This window comes from Salarias fasciatus, chromosome 16 (genome assembly GCF_902148845.1).
Source record: "Salarias fasciatus chromosome 16, fSalaFa1.1, whole genome shotgun sequence".
NCBI classification, from domain to species: Eukaryota; Metazoa; Chordata; class Actinopteri; order Blenniiformes; family Blenniidae; genus Salarias; species Salarias fasciatus.
The window spans coordinates 16933369-16958286 of record NC_043760.1 but is presented as its reverse complement, the minus strand read 5'-3'; the positions used below and the strand labels follow the sequence as shown (position 1 = coordinate 16958286).

At 40.0% G+C, this 24918-nt stretch overlaps 1 protein-coding gene across 16 annotated transcripts in view; it reads left to right on the top strand.

The window, feature by feature from the left end:
• Positions 1 to 24918, top strand: part of stxbp5l (syntaxin binding protein 5L) — a 167095-nt gene that overhangs the window by 109769 nt on the left and 32408 nt on the right. For all 16 annotated transcript variants that reach the window (XM_030112289.1, XM_030112286.1, XM_030112284.1 and 13 more), the window contains exons 6-18: positions 1038 to 1101; positions 4373 to 4456; positions 7071 to 7194; positions 11061 to 11136; positions 11944 to 12098; positions 12700 to 12772; positions 13918 to 14065; positions 14543 to 14610; positions 15808 to 15848; positions 16763 to 16977; positions 17117 to 17292; positions 18319 to 18444; positions 22736 to 22887. In XM_030112289.1, the coding sequence (XP_029968149.1) occupies positions 1038 to 1101; positions 4373 to 4456; positions 7071 to 7194; positions 11061 to 11136; positions 11944 to 12098; positions 12700 to 12772; positions 13918 to 14065; positions 14543 to 14610; positions 15808 to 15848; positions 16763 to 16977; positions 17117 to 17292; positions 18319 to 18444; positions 22736 to 22887 (1502 nt within the window). The remainder of the gene's footprint in view (positions 1 to 1037; positions 1102 to 4372; positions 4457 to 7070; positions 7195 to 11060; positions 11137 to 11943; positions 12099 to 12699; positions 12773 to 13917; positions 14066 to 14542; positions 14611 to 15807; positions 15849 to 16762; positions 16978 to 17116; positions 17293 to 18318; positions 18445 to 22735; positions 22888 to 24918) is intronic.

Sequence of the window (24918 nt, the reverse complement as noted above, 5' to 3'; positions counted from 1 at the left end):
ATTTTGTTCCTTGTCCTATATAATCTTCTGGTTGCACGGCATATGTTGCAACATAGCAGATTTTCCTTGGTTTTATTTCCAAGCTGCCAGATTAGAGCAGCCACATTGCCTGAGAGACACGTGCATGTTTGGCACCGCTCTCACAGCTCAACAGCTTTGACTCATCCAGGATCTTGGCGCTGAGTCTGTTTTTCACGCTTTCGGTTCTTGATTCTCAGTAAAATTCACAATAAAAACGAATTGCTGAGAGTCATATTGACAAGGAGGGAAGGAGTGTAGGATAAATATAAATTAATCAGGACAATCTCTGCTTCAAGAATATACATTTTTCATATCATCCAATACACAACTCAAAACGCCACATCTGAGACACAGTTACACAGCCACTTTATTTTAACATAGACATTATAAAAATAAATCATCAGTACTTTTACTGGAATAAAATAGATTTGGTTTCAGTTATTTAAACATGTTGAAATTAATAATTATTGTTAAATGTGAAGCTGTGACAGGAAAACGAACATGCGTTTAATGGACACAGTCGGTTCATTTAGATGCTTGTAATCTGACGGTGAGAAAAGTAACACATGGCCGGCTGTAGTGAAGCAGTTCGAAAATGTGAAAAAAGTGTCGTCTCTTATTAATGCTGAAATACTACCTCCCAAAGCTCTAAATGCCAGCCCGCTTCGGTCTGTGCTGTGATGGAAAAAGATTAATCTCTGAGCAGTTAATACAGAGAAACTGTTAACACAACAAACATGCCTTTTGAAGCATTTTGAACACTATTGGTAGAGCTTTATTACTGTTGTTCCCTGGTAAATGCAGTAAGAATACACCCAATGGGTGTTTTTTTCCTCCACATATTGCTGATAGATTTCACACTGTTTAGCCAAATTGTTTGTGAGCTGCAGAGCCAACAGTGATTGTTTGGGTACAATGACAAGACTCCACTCATCGTGTTCAAGTCCTCTCAGAGAGTTGTTTCACGTCATTACAGCTGATGGCTTCTTCACTCTTGTCTTTTGTTCTCATCGCAGATCAACTAAAACTCACCCTGGACCTGTGGTTCATTTGAGTGACAGCCCAAAGGATGAAGGCAAGGTGAGCAACAAACATCCATCAACGCATCTAAACACCGTCTCTAATGTTTCAGCCGTCTGAAGCAAAGCTTCGATCCTCTTTTTTTTTTTTTTTTTCCCTGGACCACCCAGTGTGCCTTCAAGGAGGGCTGCAGACCTTCTTTTCACTCTCTAATTTCTCAAGTTGTTATAATGAAGTCAATCGAAACTGAGTGTCTGAGCAAGTTGTCAGGTCTCATCTAGATGCTTGAAAGTGCTTTATTATATTTTTTTTTTTCCACATTGTGCAGATATAACTTCACATCCTCAAAGCCGACAAAGCCCCTTTTTATTTCTGCCTCCCAGGGGGGGTCATTTTCTTCTAAGGCACATAGGCTCTCTCCTTTTTGTGCTCCTCGGCCTCCACTTAAATTTCTGTTTTCCTTCTCTGTCCCAAAACCCCTTTCAGTCTTTACCCTTCTCACTGTTTCCTGTCCTTCTGTCTTGCTTTCTTTTTCCTCCTAATTGCTCAGCTTTACTCTCTTATCCCTGCTTTCTCTGTGGCTCACTGAAAAGAAACATTTCCTGTGTGTTTTTCTCCGCCCGTCCGTTTTTCACTTATGCACCCGGAAGAAAAGAGCTGTGAGAGACCTGCAGCTCCTTTCATCTGACGCGAGTTTTTCTAGGGTCAAGTTTCAGTCCAATTGGTAGAAAAAGTGGCAGGTGGAGGTTGCTGTAAAGAGAGAGGTCATTGAGGAGCATATTGATTTTCCCAATGGATTTTGCTGCCTCTGGGCAAAATGAGACTTGACATGCTGTGAAGGCCTAAAACCAAGACATGAGTTTACAGCTGCTGTCACACACTGTAGTCATCCAGTGCCAGAAAAGACAAAGCACTGCTTCAAATACTGGGGGAAGGAAAAATGATGCAGATCTATAATTCTTATGAGGGATAGGGGGCAAAGACGGTATTTTAGTTTTATTTCCAAAACTTTGCACCGGTTGTTATGCATTAGGCATGCAGTCATGTTATACTTATGTGGATTACATGCACTCACAGTAAGAAATGTTTTGACTGTCAATGCTTTTGTGTCCTTTTGTTACCACATTTATTTATAACTAATGCGTCAAATCTTACAAGTCCCTTTACTTGTTGGAATGGAAGTGGGTTGAAGGGAGAACTGAGAAGGAATGCATCTACGACTACATCTTTCCTCTTCTTCCCTTCTCATCTTAGAGAGTGCAGGGGCGCAGGGCTGTGGGTGAAGTTGAATCCATGTACACTAGAAATTCCAATGATATCAGTAGCTTCAAGATGTTTTACACCCCATTAGATTGAAAATCTGAATGACATAAAAAATGTAAAATATCACACAAATCATCATGCACTTTCAGTTAACATGAGATTGCTGTTTCTGGATGAAATGACATGGCTTCTGTTCTGCACTGCTGGATTGATAGATGTGTGTATTTTGGGTGAATGAAACCCAGAAAAATTAATTGTCAACCGATAAAATGCCTGCTGTGGGAAAGTAAATATGTCACTTTATAAAAAGTAGGATAATTAGAGAAGAAATATGAGGAAAGGACAATAAACGTCACTTTTAGACATTCAAAAATAATTTTCATGTTGGAATTTAAAGTTTTGACAAGATATTCATGGTAGAATTGTTACCAGCGTCACCTTATAGCTCATGGGGTCAGAGTTTGGTAAAGATACTCATTCCTTCTTTTAAGCTTTGAGAATGAACCTGCCTCTTTATATTACAATCATTTACATTTACAAGGCTAATTTACCTAAATGTTTCCAGCCCTTCATTTCACTCTAGTGAGCAATGAATTGTTTTGTTGGAACATAAAACCAGCAATTAAAGCTTATGATTCCAAACAAACGATTGACCCAAAAGAGGAAAACATTACCTGGACAAAGTGAAAAAGAATTTTATTAGACAGATGACAATATCTCTGCCGATTGCACGCTTACAGTAGCACCTGAATTCAATTCATTTTTCACCTTTAATGCCTTTTTATTTTGTAAAATAGCGGTATGTACGATGTTGAAGACTGTCGTTTTGTATTATTCCAACAGCAAACGTGTCTCAGGCATATATCTTGTGTTTATACTTATCTAATGCAGTTTATACCACTGATGTGTTCCCCGTATGCCAAAGTTGATCCCTCACAAGATAGTGTACTTTTGATATCTAGCACTGTTTATGACTGTGACATTGTCATTCCTGGTGGTGTTGAGATGTGAAGCTCAGGGTCGCAAAACATGTGAAAGGAAGATTTTACCTTTCCGATCTCATTTGCTGTCAACTTCCATCTTCACGTGTGTGAGATAGCAGACGATGTGTCCTCTCAGCAGCAAGCTGTGCTCCTCTAACAGCACTGCTGATCCCCTTCCTCTGATCTGTGATCAGATTGTGTCGACTTGGCTCTCTTCGTGTGTGTGTGTGTGTGTGTGTGTGTGTGTGTGTGTGTGTGTGTGTGTGTGTGTGTGTGTGTGTGTGTGTGTGTGTGTGTGTGTGTGCGCGCGCGCGCGCACACACTGACATGATAAGAAGGTATCACGTCAGTGATGTCAAAACTCCTGACTGCTCCAGTTTCCTTCTTAACCTTTTCTGACACCTTTAAGACACCCAGTCCTCTCAAATGATATAACGTAGCTGCTAAACAAGCAAAACAAAAACTGAGGTTAGGATGAGGAATAGATAAAACCCCATGTTGCAGAGGTGAATGCCAATCTATACATGTGAGTTTAAACAGCACAGTTTCACCTTCAGAATGAAGTTTCTGAATTTTTGGACGGCGGCTGACTGAGGGTCAGGACAGGTTCACTCTGAGCACGAAGTAATTTATTGCCTGGCAGTTGCCATGATTTAGTAGAAATGTTATTTTGCTGTTGTTCTATCAGTCCGGGCTGTATGTGACATCAAGACCAAGACGAGTTGGACACTGTTCTAGCTGATTAACGAGAATCAAACGTGGACTTTGAGTTCTCCGCAACAAATCCTCATGGACTGATCTCCTCGCCTCACCTGTGTAACCGTGCCACATGTAATTGAAACTAAATCAGAAAGCTTGCATGTTCCAGTCTGGTAATACGTCTTCACAGTCTCCTCAAAACTGTACTGTACCATCAGAAGCAGCTTAATCAGAGAATCATAAGCTTATTACAATTCAAACCAGCTGCTTGGCATTACAGCGAAGAGTGCACTTCGGTAATTTACACTGGCACAGTCGATGCATGCTGTGCTCTTACATCTTTCATCACGTCCTTATTTTCCATTCCCTGTCACTCCTCTCCACAGCTGCTTATCGGGTTTGAGAGCGGGACGATTGTACAATGGGACCTCCGGGCCAAGAAGGCCGACTTCAGAATCTACTACGATGAGGTGAGCCACACTGCCCCGTCAGAAAAAACTCATGACGGAGAAATACCATTTGTTGTTTCAGTATTAAAGAGAATTCTTTCAGTAGGTCACTGTCTTTCAGCTCATAATGTTCGTATTATTTTGTATTCTGTTGAGCGATCTCTTTGCAGGGGTTCCTTGTTTTAGCAGCAGGAAGCAGGGTAGACAAGAATGTGCAAAAACATCAAAGAAAATGACAAAAGTGTCTCACAATGGGACATATGCATGTTACAAAACATTTTTACAAACTGCATATGACTCGAGAGTGCTGTGAAAACCTGGCATTGTCCTGTAGTTTCCTGCCATTTCAAAGGTTTTGAGGTTTTGTATCTTGGAGGCCTGTAAATAATGAAAATAAATGTGATCCACAATGATGCATGAAGGCAATGGAATTGATTTCAGGTCTGCAGGAGAATGAAGAATGTACTCTTGCAAAACTGTATATTGCAGCTTTAACAGCATCTTGTCTGGTCTTTTCTTCATTTCCTCACATCACTGATCCTGTTAAGTAACAGAACCCGAGCCTCAACAAAGCAAAGTGTTTTTTTTCCCCCCCTGTTTGAGCAGCTTCAACTTTTCTTTTCTAACATGGCATCTCAGCCATCAAATATTAAATCCTGTCAACCAATTAAAGCTGTTTCGAGCAGCCGTAATTGGAGGACCCTTGCTCACACCAGTTCAGGCTGTCTCTGACGGCGGGCACAGCACTGTCGGCTGGAACAGGTGAAGCCTGCCACATCTGTTGCCAGTTCACCCGGAGAGCAGCAGAGCATAAAATCAAGAGGCTGTTCCCTGCGTCTCTAAGTGACTTAGATTGTGCTGCAGGTTTATAGTTGGTTAGGTAGTAATTCTACACAGAAAAGGAGATGTTTTAAGTCAAAGGTTGTGCTCCTTTGACAGATGACTATCTTCCTAACAGTCGCTTTTATTTTATTTTAATTGCACACAGTTAGAAATGTAAAATGTATATATATTTTGATTATGCAAAATGCCATTAACTGCTGCATAAATAGTGCATCAATGGGCAGTTTATTTATTGGATTTCAGTTAAATCATGAAATTAAATTAATGGTCATTGTATCCTGACGTCTGTAGCAAATTACATTCATGTGTGCTTCCATTCCAGTGAATGATTTTTCTCATCAGAATTGGCAAACTTGTTGTAATGTGGTGTATTTCCCGATCAGACAGCGAGGAGACGTACAAAGTGAGGCTGCTCGTGGTGTAATTATCCAAACGGGCGCGCCATGTGTGTTTCACTTTTTCACTTTTTGCCTGTGATGCACTCTTTGTGGACACTATTAATACATCTGCAAACTTTTAGAGAAGTTTTTCTTGTGCTATGTTAGTGATTATTTTGCCATGCTGATTTGACATTACACCTCACTGAAGAACCATTAGGTGAAGCAATTAGTACCTCTGCCACGCTGTAAGGGGGTACTGCTGAGCACAGTGGGGTTTTGTCATTTTTAAATTGGTGGAAGGCCGTGAACATAGAGCAGTTTGTGCTTTCATGTGTTTTGAGTGCATGCAAGTTGATAAAGTTTTGCATTTGCTCCAAGAAAAAGCATAAGATTATTAAAGAAAATAAGAAGAATTTTGAAAATGAACCTCGCCTCTTCTGTCACGAAACCTTCCAAAGTATGCTGACATTTCTGTTCCTAACAAAAATAAAACCATCCATGTCTTTTTTTTATAGAGTGGAAAGGTTGTACTTGTGTCATTTATTGCACATCACTTTTTTAGTCCCATGAATGGCTGTTCATCAATTGGATCACTTGAATGGAAATAACTTGGGAGAGCAAACTGTAGCTCAGTTAAAAAGGCATCTGGCATCCTGCTGCTTTTCTTACGTAATGTGGAAGTTTTGTGACCATAAATGTACTTGAATGAGTGTAATCAGGTAAAGTTTTAAAATATGTGTGTGTATGTGCATTTTTGCTGGCCAGCTAAGCTGCAAAGTTTCACACACTGAATGGCAAATGAGAAAAAGGTTAACTTAGTAATTTAGTACTGTAAGGCTAAATATCTTCTGACTTATTCATGTTGGAATTGCAATATAAATTGCTTATTGCCCTCCTACCTTTTTCCAGGGTGTTGACCCTCATAAGGAGCCACAACACATAATGCAAACACACACACACACGCACAACTTTGTCGTCGCTTGATAATCCATTGTCTTAATTTTGGACTTTGACATTTTCACCTGGATGGTTTTACTGTAAAAACAATTTATTAATTCCGTTATGATTCAACTTAGTTGAAAAAGTGACAATGTCCTTGTTGGAAGGACAGTGTTTCTGTGTACTTGGATGGTCGGTTGTTAGAAGCATCTTTATTTTATTGCAGTTTTTTTTCTGAGGATTCAGGCGCCCTCGGTTGCTCAGCCCTCTCTGGTGGCTTTACCATCTGTGGCTGTATTCTTTGTTCGTGTTGCTGAAGATGCTGTGAAAAAACTCGGCGCCAATCAGACACATTCGTGACGATGCTGGAAAGGATTCCAAACACCTGAATTGCCTGTAATGTTTCACTGTGTGTAATGTACCTCATGACTCTTTCTAAAAATAGCCCTCCCTACCTTGCTTCATTGGTGCAGGCCATCCATTCGGTCAGCTGGCACCATGAAGGGAAGCAGTTCATGTGCAGTCACTCGGACGGCAGCCTGACTCTGTGGAACCTCAGAAACACCACCAAGCCATTCCAAGTCACCTTCCCTCATGGTGAGTCGCACTCACAGAAGGCTTTGATGATCCCACCCAGGAACTCTGGGCCATGGGCCTTCTATCAAAAATAGCAGACAGAAATAGAACTTATTACATGAGATGGTTCAGAGTATATGCATATGTAATACGACAGATGCACACAGACATTCACAAATTTTCCTCGCCAGTATCAAGCAGCTCATCAGGTTGACACTAATATGCACAAAGTAAATACAAAATGTTTGATGCACTTAGTTTGGCGCATGAGTTATTACAATAAATCAACCCCAACATGTAATCCAAGAAAAAATATAGAGATACATAACTGAGGACTGCTTATCGGATGAAGCACACTACGAAAATATAATAGAAATGCCACCGAAATGAAAGACCAATACATGCAAATGCTGCATGAATAATGGAGGATAGATCTGTGTATTGATTTATTATAACCTCAATTTAATCAGGTAAATATTTATATTCTAAATGAGCTTTTTTTTCCTTAATTTAAAATTGATGAACCTTAAAGAGCTCCATGAAAAATCAAGTTAATCACCTTTGAAATGTTTCATCTGTGTATGTGTCAGTGATTGAGAGGAGTAATATAACCCTGGTTTCCGTTGGGATCTGTGGTACCATGGAAGATAAACATGGTAGCCTGAGGCCGGTCTGAGAGGACTGCTTGTATTTGAGTTGTTTTGAGCCACCAACTCGGTCTTTGTCAACCACAGTCATTTCAGGGTGTCTGCACATTTAGAACGCATGACAAAGCTAATCCGAAAATGACGATCATTGCGATGCGCCCGGCCGGCCTGTCAGTGCCAGTTCGTCTGACCGTCAGGTGAGAATCTCCAGCTCAGGTTCAGTTGAATTACTTTGAATCTACAAGTAATTTCACAGGCTCTCCTTCTGTTTGTTTCCCGCGCCGTGTTGATTTGCGCTCTGGCAAGTCACCCTGACCCTGTCAGGATTCTGCTTCCTCAGCGTGAGCTGCGATCTCAGGCGAAATCACAAAACAGGAAGAGCGGGAGGGAAGGACGCGAGTGGCGGGCGGACAGAGCAAACAGCCTGAAGCCTCGGATGAGTTTGAGCAGATTGTTTTTGTGAAACATATTTAGCTTCACACAGGGTCAGAGCGATAGGAGGACAAGGGGAGCTGAAAATGAGTGAGCGTGTTGCCCGAAAACAGGAAGCAAGGAGAGTAAATATTTGACACATCTTCTGGTAACAAAGCAGCTGTGGCAGTAAATACATTAAAAAAAAAGTCTGACAGTATAATGTAAATTTGTCATTTAGCTATCCCACCAATTAAATCTGCCTTATTTTATTCTTATCTTATTTATCCACCTGGGCCTGTTTTGCACTGATTGAAGGGCTTCACAATTTCGTTGTAGTTGTTGCAATGGCAAATAAAGTTCTATCTATCTATCTAATGTTTGTTTCTTAAAGGCCCAGTTTAACATATGTCTAATTTATTTGTACTTATATTTACAAATCTCGGGTAAAAACAGTAGTGGAAGGCTCCAACTGTGTTCATCCTGCTTTAATCAAGTTATGCACACACCCGGCAGGTTGATATGGAATTGAAAGCCAACACTGCGGTTTGATGCAGATTAGAAGGCGCAAACAAGCAAAGTGATTTTATTAGATGTAGAATCAAGAAACAAGTTTGAATCAAGATTTATCTATCAATCATTTAATACAGTTTGATATGATGTTACTGTCATTATTTGTCGCAGATGAAATTATAAATGACTGATGAAACATCTCAAATAAGGAAAAATTGGGGAAATGTTTTCAGAATTTCATTGGGCCTTTAACATGCTTTGTTTACTGAATTGTTGACTCATTGCAAGATTGCTGGAGATACGTTCCAACTCATTCTGAGCCATCTTTTGGAGCAATACAGTGACGACGCTACTAATCTGTAACTCCCCAATCACTTTTAATGAAATCCATTAGCCTCAGCAGTGATATACCCATACAACACTTCTCAGTAAATACTTACAGGAAGCATTTCTAATTTGATTTTTATCAGAACCTAGAATCTTCACTGTAATTCTTAATCGATTTACAATAAACAGCACACTGCATTACATACTAAGCAGAATAGACCAGTCAGTGAAGCAGCCTCTCTGCTACTGAAATCTGTCTTTTCATTTTGTTTTTCTTTTCTTGACCTTTCCTTGAAGCTAAAGTCTTATTTACACATTTAAAATTCAGCACTGACATAACAAACAAAGCCATGTCTCATACACAACCTCACACAAAGCTTGAATAGCCGATTTGATCCCACAAGAAATGGAGAGCTCTGTAAAAGTCTTAAAGATTTGTTTTTTATGACAGTTATGCAGTCAATGCAGTCTGCTGATCTCTGCATCATTAGAATGGGAAAACATAGTTCCACACTTAAAACCTTTGTTCTTTCCTAAAGAAATTGCTCAGTGTAGTTGTGGTTAGTCGGGAAATATACTTTTCATTGTGCTGTTTTCACTTATAAGCTTTTCTCTTAATTGCTGAAAAAATGTCTGCTTCCAGTAAAAACAGTCACTCATCACACCCAACAGACACATGCACAGCTCCCGCTGCAATAAACACTTTGTTGAATTTGTCACAGCAATAATTATTCTTATAAAGCCTCCAGAAGTATTAAAAAAGACTTTTGAAACAGTTTCTGTTGCTTCTCATACAGTACTTTTCTTGTATTTTTTATTTTTATTTTTTACAATTTTCCCTTTCTTTTTTCAGAAAGTGCTTTTTTCAGAAACTGTGCCTTCTTCCACAACACAATGCTCACACAGAGAAATCCAAGGTTTCAGCTGAGAGACTAACTCTTTGTGTCAACAGCAGAATCCTTTCATTATGAATAGCAAGAGAAAAATAACTCTTTTTAAAAGAGCCAGCTGTCGTAATGGTCTGCTGTTCGCTGAAAAGAACTGCAAACAGAAAAAAATAGTCAAGGACACAGAGGTAGGAGATGGGAAAAAAAAAAACCCACTTATTTTCCAGGTGGAGTTCAGCTTGAACTTTGTCGTTATCAGTTTTATAATAACATATATTGTTAAGGTTTTTTTTTTTTTTTCTCGTATGAAGACAGCTGTGGAGGAAAAGTCAGAGTGAGGAACAGAGCAATAGACTAGACTGAATATTATGTACTAAAAACTCCTGATTAAACTGAACTAAAGGGATTATTTATAATTTGGCAGCAACTTCCACTCATATTTCTTTACAATGGCTTTGTAATCAAGTACAGTGTTTTCTCAACCAGTTCATCATTACCCTTCTTGAATGAGTCAAAATTAAAGTAGGTTACAGTTTGAACCTGTCTTTTAATATGACACTGAATTTGTGTTGTCTTCATCCTTCCAATGTTTCTCTTATTCTTAACAAATATACTCTACTTTGTACCTGTGACAAGCCAAGTCCAATAAGTACAGCAAGCTGTTACCACCACTGACAGCTCCTTCTTCTGTTATGTGGACCAAAGTTGTCCATCTATTCATCCTCTATACCTCTTGCCCTGTTCCGGGTCGCGCTGCACTGGAGCTGTTTGGTTCTAAGTTTAATTGTCTGTTTATAACTAATCAGGTAAGACTCTGTTATGTTTGGATTGGTCATAATGGTACTTGGACAGCTTCCTGTGTTCTCAGGTGGTACACACTGTAAAAACTTTAACAACCACAGAGTACTGAGTAAGTTTAAAGTTTATCCAAAAGATCGGTCTGATTTAATCGAGCATAAAAAAAAGAACAAAAAAATCAAATCACTGATGTGTTACAAATTTGTGGACTGTTTATAAGCAGAGTTGTGATAATAAATAAGAAATGATTCCGATTGTGTTTGTAGAAGCTATTCATCTACTTGATATTGTCTTTGAAATCCAGGAAAGATACAAAAGGATGGGAGAAAGGAGTCGTGTAAACCCATCCTCAAGGTGGAGTACAAGACCTCAAGAAGCAGGTTTGTTCCTCGAAAATGATTCTCTATTGCTTCATTTCATTTGTTTTTTATCATCATACATGTACATTGGGTTACCCTGATGAGTCATTCATTAATCAGTTGCTTTTATTCACTTTTTGTTTGTTTCCCCTTCATTTCACATCTACATTTCCCACTATCTCCATTTCAGAAGCAGAGCATGTGTTGAGTTTGTTGTGTTCAATTCATGTTTTTTTCCAGATTTTTGTGCATTTTCACTTCATTTTCTGTACATTTACCACCAGGTTTGATTTAATGTTTAAATAAGTATATACTGTTGACAACCTAAAGCTTTTAACCATATTCCCCAATCCCCTTGGTGTGGCAACTTTCTGATGCCCTACAAAAGGGATTGCCACACAGACCGCGAGATCTTCTGCGCAACCTGATGTAGTCTCCATGAAAAATAGATGTATTCTGTGTTCCAATGAATATTGAGAGAAAGAAAGTCTCCCTCGTCCAGATTTTCCTCACTCGTCTCAGTGTCACGCCATCATGGCTCTCACTGAGCTCTCTCTGTGCACTTTGTAACCTCCGTCACGTCGGCGCAGTGGACTGGCATCTGAGGCTGTAAGGCTCCATCCCGCTGGACAAACATGTTCAGGCGTGTAAATTTAGAATCCATCACAGTTCAGTCAGGCTCTCGCATTATGCGTAACGTACATTATGTCACAATAAGAAATTTTCAAAGTATTGTACTTTTTTTTTTTTTTTTTTGCATAAGTAATTTGAACTCTAATACAATCCAGAACAAACTCTTGCTCTTCTTCTGTGCTCCTCTCACAACAGCGAGCCTTTTGTTATCTTCTCTGGGGGTCTTTCATATGACAAGGCGGGACGGCGGCCAACATTAACCATCATGCATGGCAAGGCCATCACTGTGCTGGAGATGGACTATCCTATTGTGGAGTTCATGGTGCTCTGTGAGACTCCTTACAACAACGGTGAGCGCACACAGAGTCACTTACAACACTTCAGCTCAAGTGGTTTTACTGTTTTGAGCAGAGATTTAGTTCTCGTCCACAGGGAAGGCAGTTCAGCTGATTTCAGCCAAGACTCTCCATGAACCCACTGTGAACAGTCAGCACTAAACTTCAGACAGAGTTTGTGACTGTGGAGCAATTAAAAGCTGAACTAAGACAGATATTTCCTGCAGGAGTAACTAGAAACACAAATACAGAAATGAATAAAACATATGGATTGCTGTTGGTTTCTGTCTTTAATGTTACACAAAAACATTTACGATATTATTGCAGTATTTTTAGTTTGCCTTGCTCATGAAGATGTGCTGCTTTGCTGTGTCTCTACTTATATGCGTCTCCATTTTAGTTTTTCTCATATAAAACAAATTTTGAACCCAAATAGCTGTTCATGTGAAAATCTGGATCATTACCTGATTTAACCTTTAACAATTCCAGGCAGTACGGTGTTTTCCATGACTGACATAAAATTCTGTTTCATGACAACGCTTATTAAAATCACTCCTTGAGCAAACAAATATGGATGAAAAGCTTCATCCCCTTGTGTCTGGTTTGTGTGTTGCAGAGGTTCAGGAGCCTTACGCAGTGGTCGTGCTTTTGGAGAAGGACCTAATCGTTGTGGATCTGACACAGAGCAAGTATGTGTTTTACGCCATGTAAAGATAGAAGATGTGTGTGACTGATACCAAAACGAATGAATCACACTACCTTACCTCTGCTTTTGACGCAACATATGTCATCACTCCAAATCAAAGCAATCAATACTTCAGGCCGACAGAGAGACCAGAGGTTATGTTAAAATAACCCTGAGAGGCAGAAACGAGCTTTGAACCTCTCAGTTTAAGTAGGAAGAAACTTCTAAAACGAAGCGGACTGTTATGTGTTGATGGATATAAGGTCAGCTCACAGCGAGATCGATCAATCTGTCTCCCGATCCATCTAAATGTAGTCCTCAGCATCTGTGTCTGAAGCTCTTAAGAGGAAGCACTTAGTTTGGAACTTTTAGTGCTCTTTTGGAGGACTCTTTATTCTTAGAATGGAACTTTTATGAATGCCATCCATTAGATATTTGGATGTCACTTTCCTGTTAAACTGAAAATGTTGCCACTCCAGTCAGATTTCTTATTCAAAGGCATGAAAGTCACGGTGAAAGATACTGGTGTGGTGCAATTTCAAGAAATTAACACCTAAGGCCAGAACGTGTGACGGAGAAGCAGAACGACACTCTGGTCAGAATGAGGCTGCTCAGTAAATGAGGTTACCTAGTTACAGCTGATAGATGTAAAAGTCCCCTGATAACACCCCGAAGTAGTTTTAGCATGTCCACATTGTCTTTGACAGTTTCGGCTCATTGATTCGCCAGTAGCTGTGTGTAAGTGGTTCATTATAACGACAGTATTTGTCTTCAACTGGAATGTTTTATATGGATTGAATAATTCAGAATAGGAAAAAAAGACATTGACACAACTGGTTTTATTTTGCTGTAGTTGATGTAGACATGTTTTCAAGCATGTTTACATTCCATCACATCTGCTCCCTCTTTGTCTTACAAATGGATGGATGGATTACTTATTGTCATTATAATATACAAATAAGTCAAAAGCACAGTCTAGTCAGTGCAACATAAAGGCTGAGATTTTTTTTTTAAATGGACAAAACTTACAAAAAGCTGAAGTTAAAACAAACTCCAAAAACACACAAATGCAAAATTGCATAATCCTTGATAATGTCTTGAGCTTTTTTAAGATTGATTTTACCGCCTCATACTGTTTGTGTCTTGCAGCTTCCCTGTCTTTGAGAACCCTTACCCCATGGATATCCACGAGTCTCCAGTTACCTGCACAGCTTATTTCGCAGACTGTCCACCAGACATCATCCCCATCCTCTACTCCATAGGAACCAAACACAAGAAGACCGGCTACAGTCAAAAGGTACAAGCAAGGACTTCAGAGCAGAACGTATTGGACTTCTCTTACAGTTCAGTCTTGTTTGATAATTAATTCCCTTTAAGATGTTCAAGGACAATATTCCTATACTCTCTTTTCAAAGACACTTGTGTAATGATGTACCTGTACTTTGTAAGGAAATTATTTCCTTTTGATGTACAAGGCTTCCTGCCTTGAACTGCAGGATGAATGCCGTACAGAATTCATCAGGCTAATTCCACTTCTCGCCGTCACTGCGGCTGCACTTAAAGGAAAAGATGCGCTGTCGTTATTAACCTGTGTGTCATTTTAATCAGTTTGGTTTTGTATTTTCTGAAAGCACAGTTTAGTTTTTAAAGAAATGAAAGCACGCAATATCGAAGGTTATGCAGTGTCCTCATGAAAAGGGAGATGATTGTTTATTTGTCTTTTTCTTTCCTTTTTTTAATGATCAACCCTCTGTAACCTCTGTGCCCCGGGCAGGAGTGGCCAGTCAGTGGGGGCACGTGGACGTTGGGCTCACACACTTATCCAGAGATCATCATCACAGGGTGAGTCAGCAGCATCAAACTCAGGTTATTTTAGGGGTCACATATATATTTTTTTAATCACAAGGACAGGAATGATAAACTCTGTCCATTAAAAAAATAAAGCTTAAAGCTATGCTTTTACTTTATTGGACTTTTAGCAGTGTTTTTGAAAGCACAGAATTTAAGTTGCCCTTAACATGGTTTAACAATCACAATTCAGTATGACTTTATTACAAATAATATTTTGTTAACAACATATAATAAAGTAGCTAGCGAGGTATCACTTACGTCTCGCCTGAGCTTTGTTGCCATCTGCTGCTCACTTTGTCATTAAGTCTTTTACTGAAACGTTGTCAATGAATAAATTAACAGCAACAGTTTTGTTCAGTGTATAAAGTCGTGTATTGCTGATGACTCTTTATGGCTGTTTGAATGTCACATTTATGCCTGTGATTTGAGCATGTGAAAAACACCACGCCATCATTTCCGAGTCCACTCTGTTTTGTTAGAGGCCAGACATAGACATTAACCTGCTCTAAAGCTCGCACCCCGGGGGGTGTCTGCTTCGCAGTGACGCTCATGGATTTCAGTGGCAGTCGGCCCTTTGAGTCCTTAAGGATATTTTCTGCAGCTTACATAGTAAAAAAACAAAGCAAAAACAACAAAAAAAAGACCTTTATTGCCACAAAGAACGGTGAAAATTGAACTTTACTTCTTAAGCCGCCACCCAGTGCCCACCTCAGGCTGGAGGTTTTTTTTTTTTTTTTCTTAGCTGTTCAGCCTGGTCGTCCTCATTAATCTCTCGAATACCCTCTAAAAATGTGGAAATCACAAGTTAATTTTCACTCTAACAAAGTAACGCTGATGACATTTGGGGTGGCCAAAGGGTTTTCAGAAGAGTCACAGATTTGGTGCACATGCTTACTCTTACTCAAAAATTCTGTTACTTCAAATAATTTTGGCAACTAAAGGTGCCTTTTCTGATTTATTTTATTAAAACACACATTTCAAAGCATCAACCAAGCAGCAGTGGAGTTAAGCTCAGTTTTATCGGTATCCTGTTAAATGTTAACTTGTATTTAGCATTTGAGTTTTCAACCAAAACGACTGCTTCATATGAACTAATGGTGTGCAGTCTGTGTGTTTGTAAGACTCAGACCTTAAAAGTTTAAAAATGTATATATTCCCATATTGTCCCTTTTTCGTCTTTCTGTTCAGACATGCTGATGGATCAATCAAGTTTTGGGATGCATCTGCAAGTAAGTAGTCAGCTCCTCTGTCACTCCTGTAGCTGCACGTTTTGTTCGACTCAGGCTTTTGTTACACAACTCACTCGAGTAAACATTTTTTTTTTCCTTATAAATTCCGTGATGAGTAATTTCAGTTGTGCCGTGGGCTTGAAGGAAAGCATAGCAAAGTAAATTAATAGCAGTTGTGTGATATGAGGTGCTCCAAAGCAAATTAGGTCAATAAATTGCCTGCAGTCGTGTCACATTTGAGAGTGTGTACGTCGAGAAAATAATAACAAAACGCTTGTAAATAGGTGGATCGTTGCAGAGTGAGACCCGCTTGTCCTCGGGGGCCAAACTACCCATCCCAACCCACAGCCTCCATACATTTGCATATGTTGACCTTCTCTCAGTATATTTGACCTCAGCATATAAAATGTGTTTTCCCCGTTCATTCACACGGCTCCTTTTTCCTCTTGTACATCGTCCAAGCTGTTGCCCAGTTCAATCACTTCAACCACTTATATTGTGCTTGAATCCACAACATTGCGACTGCTTTTTTTTTTTTCCTTTTAGATAAAAGCACAGCATCCGATTTTGTGCAATGCAAAGGTGAAATGGAAAATAAATCAGCCAGTTATGGTCAAAATCACTTCCCTCCTCACCAGACGCATCAGCGGCCTAATGCATTTTATACAGCTGGACTAATCATAGCTTGAAAACTTCTCACCGAATGGAAAGGAGACCACATTTCAGAGTATGAAAATACTAATGTCAAATTGGATGGTGGAGACAAGCAAAAACACGAGTGACTCCGCGAAACCGGTGCCAAGAATAATTTATAGTTTTATTAACACTGGGAATATCAGAATAAATGTTTCGACAGACGTGCTCTGACAGAGTCTTTCAGTATCACCTTTGTCCCCAATATTTTCTGGAATCAGTCACACTGCAGATGTTATACAAGCTGAAGACCTCCAAAGTGTTTGAGAAGCCGAAGCCCGGCGAGGGCCGAGCTGCTGAGCTGGTGGAGGAAGACCCCTTCGCCGTCCAGATGGTCAGCTGGTGCCCGCAGAGTCGCATCTTCTGTGTGGTTGGCATCTCGGCTCACATCATCCTGTACCGCTTCAGCAAATACGATGCCAACACGCAGATAGTGGTGAGTGAAATGGGAAAGGTGGCACTGTTACGCTGCCAGTTTTGACTTCCACTCCGACCTCCTACACCACTGCGCGAGCTCTTTGCCCTGATGGCTGCTGCACATTCATTCGTATTTCTTTGCGCTTTTTCATCCCCAGTCGTTAGAGGTGCGCTTGCAGTGTGAGCCGGAGGATGTCATCTCCCCGTCGGAGAATGAGAACAATCCTTGTTTCACGGAGCCCGGCTCCCACTCGCCCCAGCCTCACCACCAACACCCAGCCAGCCCTGGAAACAGGACGCCGGAGGGCATGAAAGACAGCGTCCCATGCCTCAAGTAAGACTTCTTCACACAAATTCACACGGTCGCTGTGGCAGGTGATCCATCAGCCATCATTGAAACATAACGGTGTTCTGTCATGTTGGCAGTTATGTATTATTTGAATAGTATCAGTTGAAGTACGAGAACTGACCTCTTAAAGTTCTGGAATCATCCTGATCTGACTCACATTATGACAATAGAGGAAAACATTAGAGGTAAACGTCTAGCCGAGAGTTACAGACGCGCTTCCAGTGACTTTTTGTTATGGAAAAGGATTAACACAGCAGATAAAACATTGAGTCATACTGTTTCCTCCTTTTCCCTCATTATGGAGTAAGATTAAGGCCTGCATGGTGGTTCAGTGGTGTAGCACTCTCAGTTCATAGCCAGAGGTTAACTGGTGCAAGTCCAGGTTTTGCAGGGCCTTCTTTGCATGCTCTCCCAGTGAATGTGTGCACTTTTGATTTCCACAGTGAAGTTAGACAAATCTGAGGAGTAGACTAATTTGAAGCAAATGACTGACTCTAAATTGTCTTGAGGTGTGTGTGGTTGTCTGTCTCTCTGTGCTTGTCCCGTGATGGACCTGTCAGCAGTGCTATCATGCTTCCATACACAGCCAGCTGTTATTGCTTCCAGTGTCCTGTGAGCCTGACAATGATAGCAATCGTAACATTGATGCACTGATGACTTTAACGCATGGAGCAGATGAGAGCAACTTGCTTGGTCCAGTGGATGGAAAGTTTACATTTAAAAATCTGTGGAATGAAAGTTTAGCTAATAACACGGCTGTCTGTGATATCGCCTCAGTGGAAAACACGTAGATGCGAGCATGATTTATCTATCTTTGTATCTTTATATATCTTTGAACTTATTTATATTGCAATATCGATTGTTGAAATGCAAAGTAAAAGTAAGCACATTTTATTTATTTATTTATTTGTTTGTTTGTTTACTCACTATGGTATTTGAAGGTATATGAAGTCCCACCACTAAATGAATGTCTACATCAGCAGTCCAGTCTTACCTGTGTCTGTGTTTCAGGGTGAAGGACCGAATGGTCCGGGTCCCTCCTGGATATCAGTCTGACCTGGTCATCCAGCTGCTGTGGGTAGACGGAGAACCTCCACAACAGATCACCAGCCTGGACATCAACTCTGCCTACGGCCTGTAAGTCAGCCAGATATCATGTCACGTGTGTCATTACAGTGCTGGTCATTTTGATGCAGTTTCATCGTCATAACAGCTTCCACTGCTCAAAACAGATATTACGCTAGCGATTGTGGAAATGACACCAAGACTGGCAGAAAGCTGTAAATGTTCGGTTTACTTAAAGCTATAATCCAGCCAAGCAGCACATAGCTGGCTCTGTAGAAGCTGCCATAGAGGAATTACATGTCAGTGGTTTCAGTTGACAGCAAGAGAGGACAGTTTGATGGTGGCTAAGACATAAATCTACAGAAAACAAAGTGGACTTGAAAGCACACACACAAAACATGTTTCTGTGTGTGTGCAGAGCTCAGCCCATCTGTCAGTTTGTGTCTCTGTTGGGATGCAAATCAGATTCTATAGGCCGAGGCGAGGTCCTCTGAAATATGATTAAATCAGTGGCATGGAAAGCTACTATATATGTATAAGATTTTGGAACGATGAATAAACACCACCACCTGCAATTAGCAGATGTGAGACTTTTTAGAACAGTGAAAGTTTAATAACTTAATCTGCTGAAGTCAAAATACCTTTGAAAAAGTCTGAATACATTTTACGACATTAAATTCTTGTTTGGGCATGTTGGGAATAACCTGCTATGAAGTAAGTACTTTTTGGCATTAACTCGATTTATAAAATTAAATTAACATTGCAGTTACATTGCAAAGTTTTAGTGTGTTTGTTACTTGTGGCAGCCGCAATATGTGAAAATAGTTGAGCTGCTGTGTCTCTAGCCTGCTCATAAGACAACTGTTAGCTTTTGTTAGGTGTGAGTTAGGTGAATTGGTTCTGACTTTAACAGGCCTCTGCTGACTGAAGAAACGGTGCTTCATTAAAGCTAGGGTTGGCGATTTGAATGAGATACATTTTTTTAAATACTGGTTAAAATGATCTTTATGACCCGATGGGAAGCAATTCATAGCATATTTTTAAAGTACTTTGGAAAATATCCGCTATCTACAGCAGGAGTACAACGGGACAAACAGCAACCAATAGTCTTGAGGGGACACCTTTTTTTAAACCAATCAAATCCCTTCGCCGTTCGACCTGCCCCCTGCGCGTACATGTACGCGTGCACTGACCCTGGTTCAGTGCGCGCGTAGAAGGACGGGGCGTCGATGCAGAACGGCGGAGACGAATGTTTGGAGGTTCACTCACCGTTCAGTGCGCCATACCTTGGCGTTGTGCAAATAAAGAAAAACGAAGAAACGAAGCGCTGAGGACAGGAACGCACTGGACGCGGAAGTGCCGCGCGCACAGCACGCGCCGCGAATGTCTCCGCGTCTCTGCTCCCAACGGGAGCTTCTCCAATGGGGTGGGAGCTGGGCGGAGCTAGCTAGGCGGAGCCTTGGGGAGATGCTACATGCTAACGCTAGTTTTCCAAGATCGCCAACCCTAGTTTTAATCCTGAAGCAACAAATTTTTCTTACAAGAACAGTAAAAATCCCACATCATCAGAAACAGTAACATCGGCCTGCGTCCAGTTCATGAATCAGATTCTTTAAAGAACTGTGAAATAGTAACCTTCTATAACATGTCTCAGAAACAAAGTTTATAGTTTGTGCAATTTCCGGTGCCTTTAGCACCTTGATAGATGATTTGATGTTTTCTTATAATCAAATTGTCCAAGTTAACTCTGTTGTGTGTTGTGGGGTCTTTTTCTGTCTCGTTTCAGACTTTTCCCTTCAATGTTCAAAGTAATTCTAAACTTGTTGTTTTTTTTTCTTCTTTTTTAACTTTCAAATCATTAAAATATGTCATGTTGAAGTTGAGAAGTCATTTATTGACTCGTCAGGTTTAGAGAACTTTAAGATCACTTGTATGGCCCTGAATAGCAGCTCTGTTGGCAGAAACCAATAAAATCAGAGTCTCTTTCAAAAAGCTCTACGTGGGTCAAGGCAGCAACATCATTTGAATGATTCCTCTAAAGTGATTCACAGCTTGAGTGGAATAAAAAGAAATCGATTCATTTTTGTGCTATTCTTGCTTGCTGGCTTTCTCAAGAATACTGACGCAAAGGCATCTCCACACACACACACGCATACACGCTCTATTATGTATACACAAGAGAAGAGTAAAATAGTCATGGAAGCTCTGCAATATAAAAAGTAATAAGCAGCAACATAGAAATGTCATTCCTCCTCCGTCTGTCGCCTCGTGATTCTTTGCCAGAGTTTCCCAACCTGGGGTCCAAGACATCGTTGGACGGTCTCCAGAGGTGGAGTCTAATAGTTTATCTGCACATGTCGAAGAAAACCTTCTGATATTTAGAAAAAAAAACTTGTTAAACTACCTTTTCCTTTTTTTTTTTTTTTTTGGGAAGGGTCCTGCTTTTTATGTCAGGAGTGTTCACCAGCTTTCACACTGGACTGCGTACAGTCGCGGATCAGGAAGTTGACTGCTACATGCCTTTCCAAAATGACACAAAATCAGTACGCCACAGTCCGAAGCTGTCCAAGACTGAAATGATTTTTCCAAAAACAAACATGTTTGAGTTTCTTTTGCTGTGGAATAGCTGGTAAGGAGTTATACATGAACAGTCGGAAATGAGTCAGAAATGTTGAACATCACTGTGTGGTCGTTCCGAAATCATACAAGACGTTACGCCGTTGTAGAAAAATGATTAAAGATAATGATGGTATTGCGTGCGACCATCCCCATGGCCTTTTATAATGTTTTACGCATGTATACGCAGTCATATCGCATTCAACGTGGGATTTCATTGGAAAACTTTTTCATGAGATCAGTGGGCTCGCTATCTGTGGCGATGTGAGATATAAATGAAATCAGACCAAACTGTAGGGAAACGAAACTCTATACCATTGCGTACTGCAGTCTGCAGCAATCCACAGGAAAAAGGTTTGGCAACCATTCATCTAGAAAGCAGAAGTGACTGTAGAAGTATTCTCTGTTTACAATAAATGTATTTTAAAATATTTATATAATATGAATTGTTTAATGTGCTCAGTTTGTGGGTAGCTTATTACTATGCTGTAGTTTCTGTAAGGAATTGTATGCATTAGGCCAAACAAAAGCTGTCATTACCCACGCTCCACTGATAAATATTCTTGAGAGGCAGAAAAAACATGAAATTCAAGAACTACAATTGAGAATCATTGTGAATTAATTCCAGTTTTCGGCAGTTTTAGCTGTTTGGACTTTCAGCATTTGTATCTGTTTTAGCTACTTTTGCCCTTTAGCCATGTTAGTACTTTGACCCATTTCAGGATATTTGGCTGTTTCATAATTTTCCTGTTACAGACTCTTGTTTTGTTGTTGTTTTCCTTTTATTCATTTTTTTGACTTTTCTATTGTTTGCTCATTTCACTCTACATGTCACATATATAAGTAACAAAACTTGTTAGATAGTAAAAGAAAAGGAGTTTGTCCATGTTTAAAAAAAAAAAAAAATCAGTATTCCTCATTTGGATTCATGGAAACTAAACAGTTCCTGATGTTAAAGGCATTGATCAGTGGCATGGTAGCAAGTGATGCATAATTTATCTGAATTGAACTATTGAAACATCAAGCTATGAAGAAGTGATATTTCTTAATTCTAACTGTGACAGTCCTACTTTAAAAAATTGTTGGCTGTTAAAGAAAATCAAAAATTAGGTCAACATGTTTATGTGTATTTTGGTGAAAGTCCGGTTGCCACTGTCTTGTTCCTATTGATGGGCTTTCAGACGTGTAATCACAGTCCAGCAATTATTGTTTACATGAAGCGCAGGACAGAGAGGCTCATTTGTTTGCTGGGTGAAATGTGCAGTTTTGAGATGGACGCTGTGGATGCTTTCACCGCCTGAACCATCTGACCGTGTGACAGTAACATAAACCGAGCTTGACATCTGGGTGGAAACCAGAGTGCAGTGACAGAAAAGGCAGGGAGTGACATTTATGCATCTCTTTTTTTTTTCTTTTCTTTTTTTCACTGACATGCAAATTGAATAAACAATAGAGGGATTTATCTTCTTTATGAAACAGTTTTTCAACCGCTGCATCGGATTCAAAGTAATGTGTGCCGTTAGATCCTTGTGGGAAGTCTCGTGGTGATAATAAAGTAACAGCAGCATGAGCATCGTGATGTAAAAGCAGGTTTGCTGACAGTAATTACACTAAAATGTCACCGGAGAATTGGCTGTGTTTGATCGTGCTGTGAGTTGCACCTGTAATGTTAGGGAATAAAAAGTCAGTTTCTCTTTGTGTGTGTTTGTGCTTCTTTCCTTCCTTTGTGCTTTGCGTGTGTGTCCAGCTTGGCATTCGGGAACTGTAACGGCCTAGCAGTAGTGGACTACCTGCAGAAAACCATCCTGTTGTGCATGTCGACACTGGATCTGTACGGGGCCACTGACCCTTACCAACGCCTTACTCGTTCCCCTCGCAGAAACAGACAGTCCACCTCAGGTAACACACACACACACATACACACACACACACACACACACACACACACACAAAGCTCCAGTATCCTGCCATGCACACACGCACATGCGCGACAAGGTGCCATTGATACAGGCATCACATCCAGACTACTGTATCTCACTGTCGCATCTCTTCTCTAGTCCTCTCTCTTTCTGTCTCCTCTGAGCTTCCTGTCTGCTTTCGCCTCTGTCTCGTCTGTTATCTCCCCTTTGAGAAGTTATCCTGTTCCGTCAGGCAAATGAGACCAATTTCACATGAATAGGCTGAAAATAATTACCGTAGCAGGATTGTTGAGGTTTATTCACAAGATCCCTGCCTCTGTAACGGTGATGAGTTGGAGCAGAACGTAACTGAACAGATTTATACAGACACAGCACATTGTAGCTCAGATGTATTTCAATATGTATGTCTTCTTTCCATGTGGACTAAAAAAAATCCGATTTTCATTTATTTTAAAAATCTGAATTTCATGTCATGAGTATTTACCAGGCAAAGTGTAAATGTGATTATCTTAAAAATTATGTTTTCTAACACTGTGAAGGACTGTGAAACATAAGTTTTCTTTTAAACACTATTTTTCATCTTTTTGGAGTATGATAGAGGGTGTTGTTCCTTTAATTGCACCAGTACTACTACTTCACTGACAATAATGAAGTAATATAACTTACCCCTCATACACCACATGCAACTCAAAGTGCTTTTACATAAAATGAGAAAAATAAATGGGATGCATGTCAATTAAAATTAAGCTGCGTATGCAAACAAAAATTATGTATCATTATGATCTACGTTTATATAACCCTTTTTTAATTTAGCTGTATCACCATTCCAAAAATCTACACCACTCTTTCCTCTACCACACATTAGCTTACAAACAACAGCACAATCTCTCTCTCTCTCTCTCTCTCTCTCTCTCTCTCTCTCTCTCTCTCTCTCTCTCTCCATCACACACTCACACCACGATGCAAAGTGCATGTGTAACAGATGGTGTGTCATTCCACGATGGCATTACTATGCATGTTGTCTTTGATTTCTGTCCGTTCTGTTTTCAGTCCTGCTTGAGCACAGATCTGTAGTGAAAAGCCACAGAGGTCTCGTTGTATTTCCTGACCCCTGCCTTTCCTTTTTCCTCTGCTGCTGATCTCAGCTGGTGATGATCCTCTGAAGCACCTTATTTATATTTAATTCACTATAAACATATCCAAACCCCCTACTTAGACCTGACTGTGTAAAAATGCTTGGCACATTTTTACCTGACCCAAACACAACCTCTAATGTTTTAATATTTTACAGAGCTTAAGTCCATACACTTGTTAAAAGTACATTTTATTACATAATTCCCACGAGTGCAGCAGAAAATAGTTTACAGGTGTTCATGAATTATGGGAAGGGGATTATAAAACGGCGACTTTGGGACAATTGCTTTTGTTTTCTGTTGCACAAATCCTATTTTTAACCTCTATTATGGTCTGTAGTGAGTCCTGAAAATCAATTTTGAGAAATAAGAGAAGAAAACAGATAAGCACAATATGGCCTTTCTTGAGCTCAGGTAGTGGTGTTCTAATCTCAAGCACTTACTCTGCTGGAGTTGATACAATATTTAAGACGAAACTTTTAAAAAGGGCAACACACAGTGCTCACTAAATCATGCCTCTGAGAGCTGTTCTCTGTCCTTTCACCAACATTTTTAGCTGTTGTCACACCACATATATATATGTGCATAGACTGTATTTCAATATGTCAGCAAAGTGTATTTATTTCAGTAAAATGAATCGCCTATTAGTGTTATTTTTAACTGTTTTCTCTTATCGTATTTTGCAGTGTTTAACACAGACCAGTTAATGCAGCAATACATGTACTTCCATGCTGCCCTCTCAGTAATTTATTGTCCCTTGTCAACACAGACGTCCTTCTGCAAATTAACCAATCACACCAGCATTTCTGGGGTTTGCTCGGGTTTACCTTGTCTGTCTTCCCTTGACACTAACTCGGTTGCTGCTTGCTCTTGCTTTC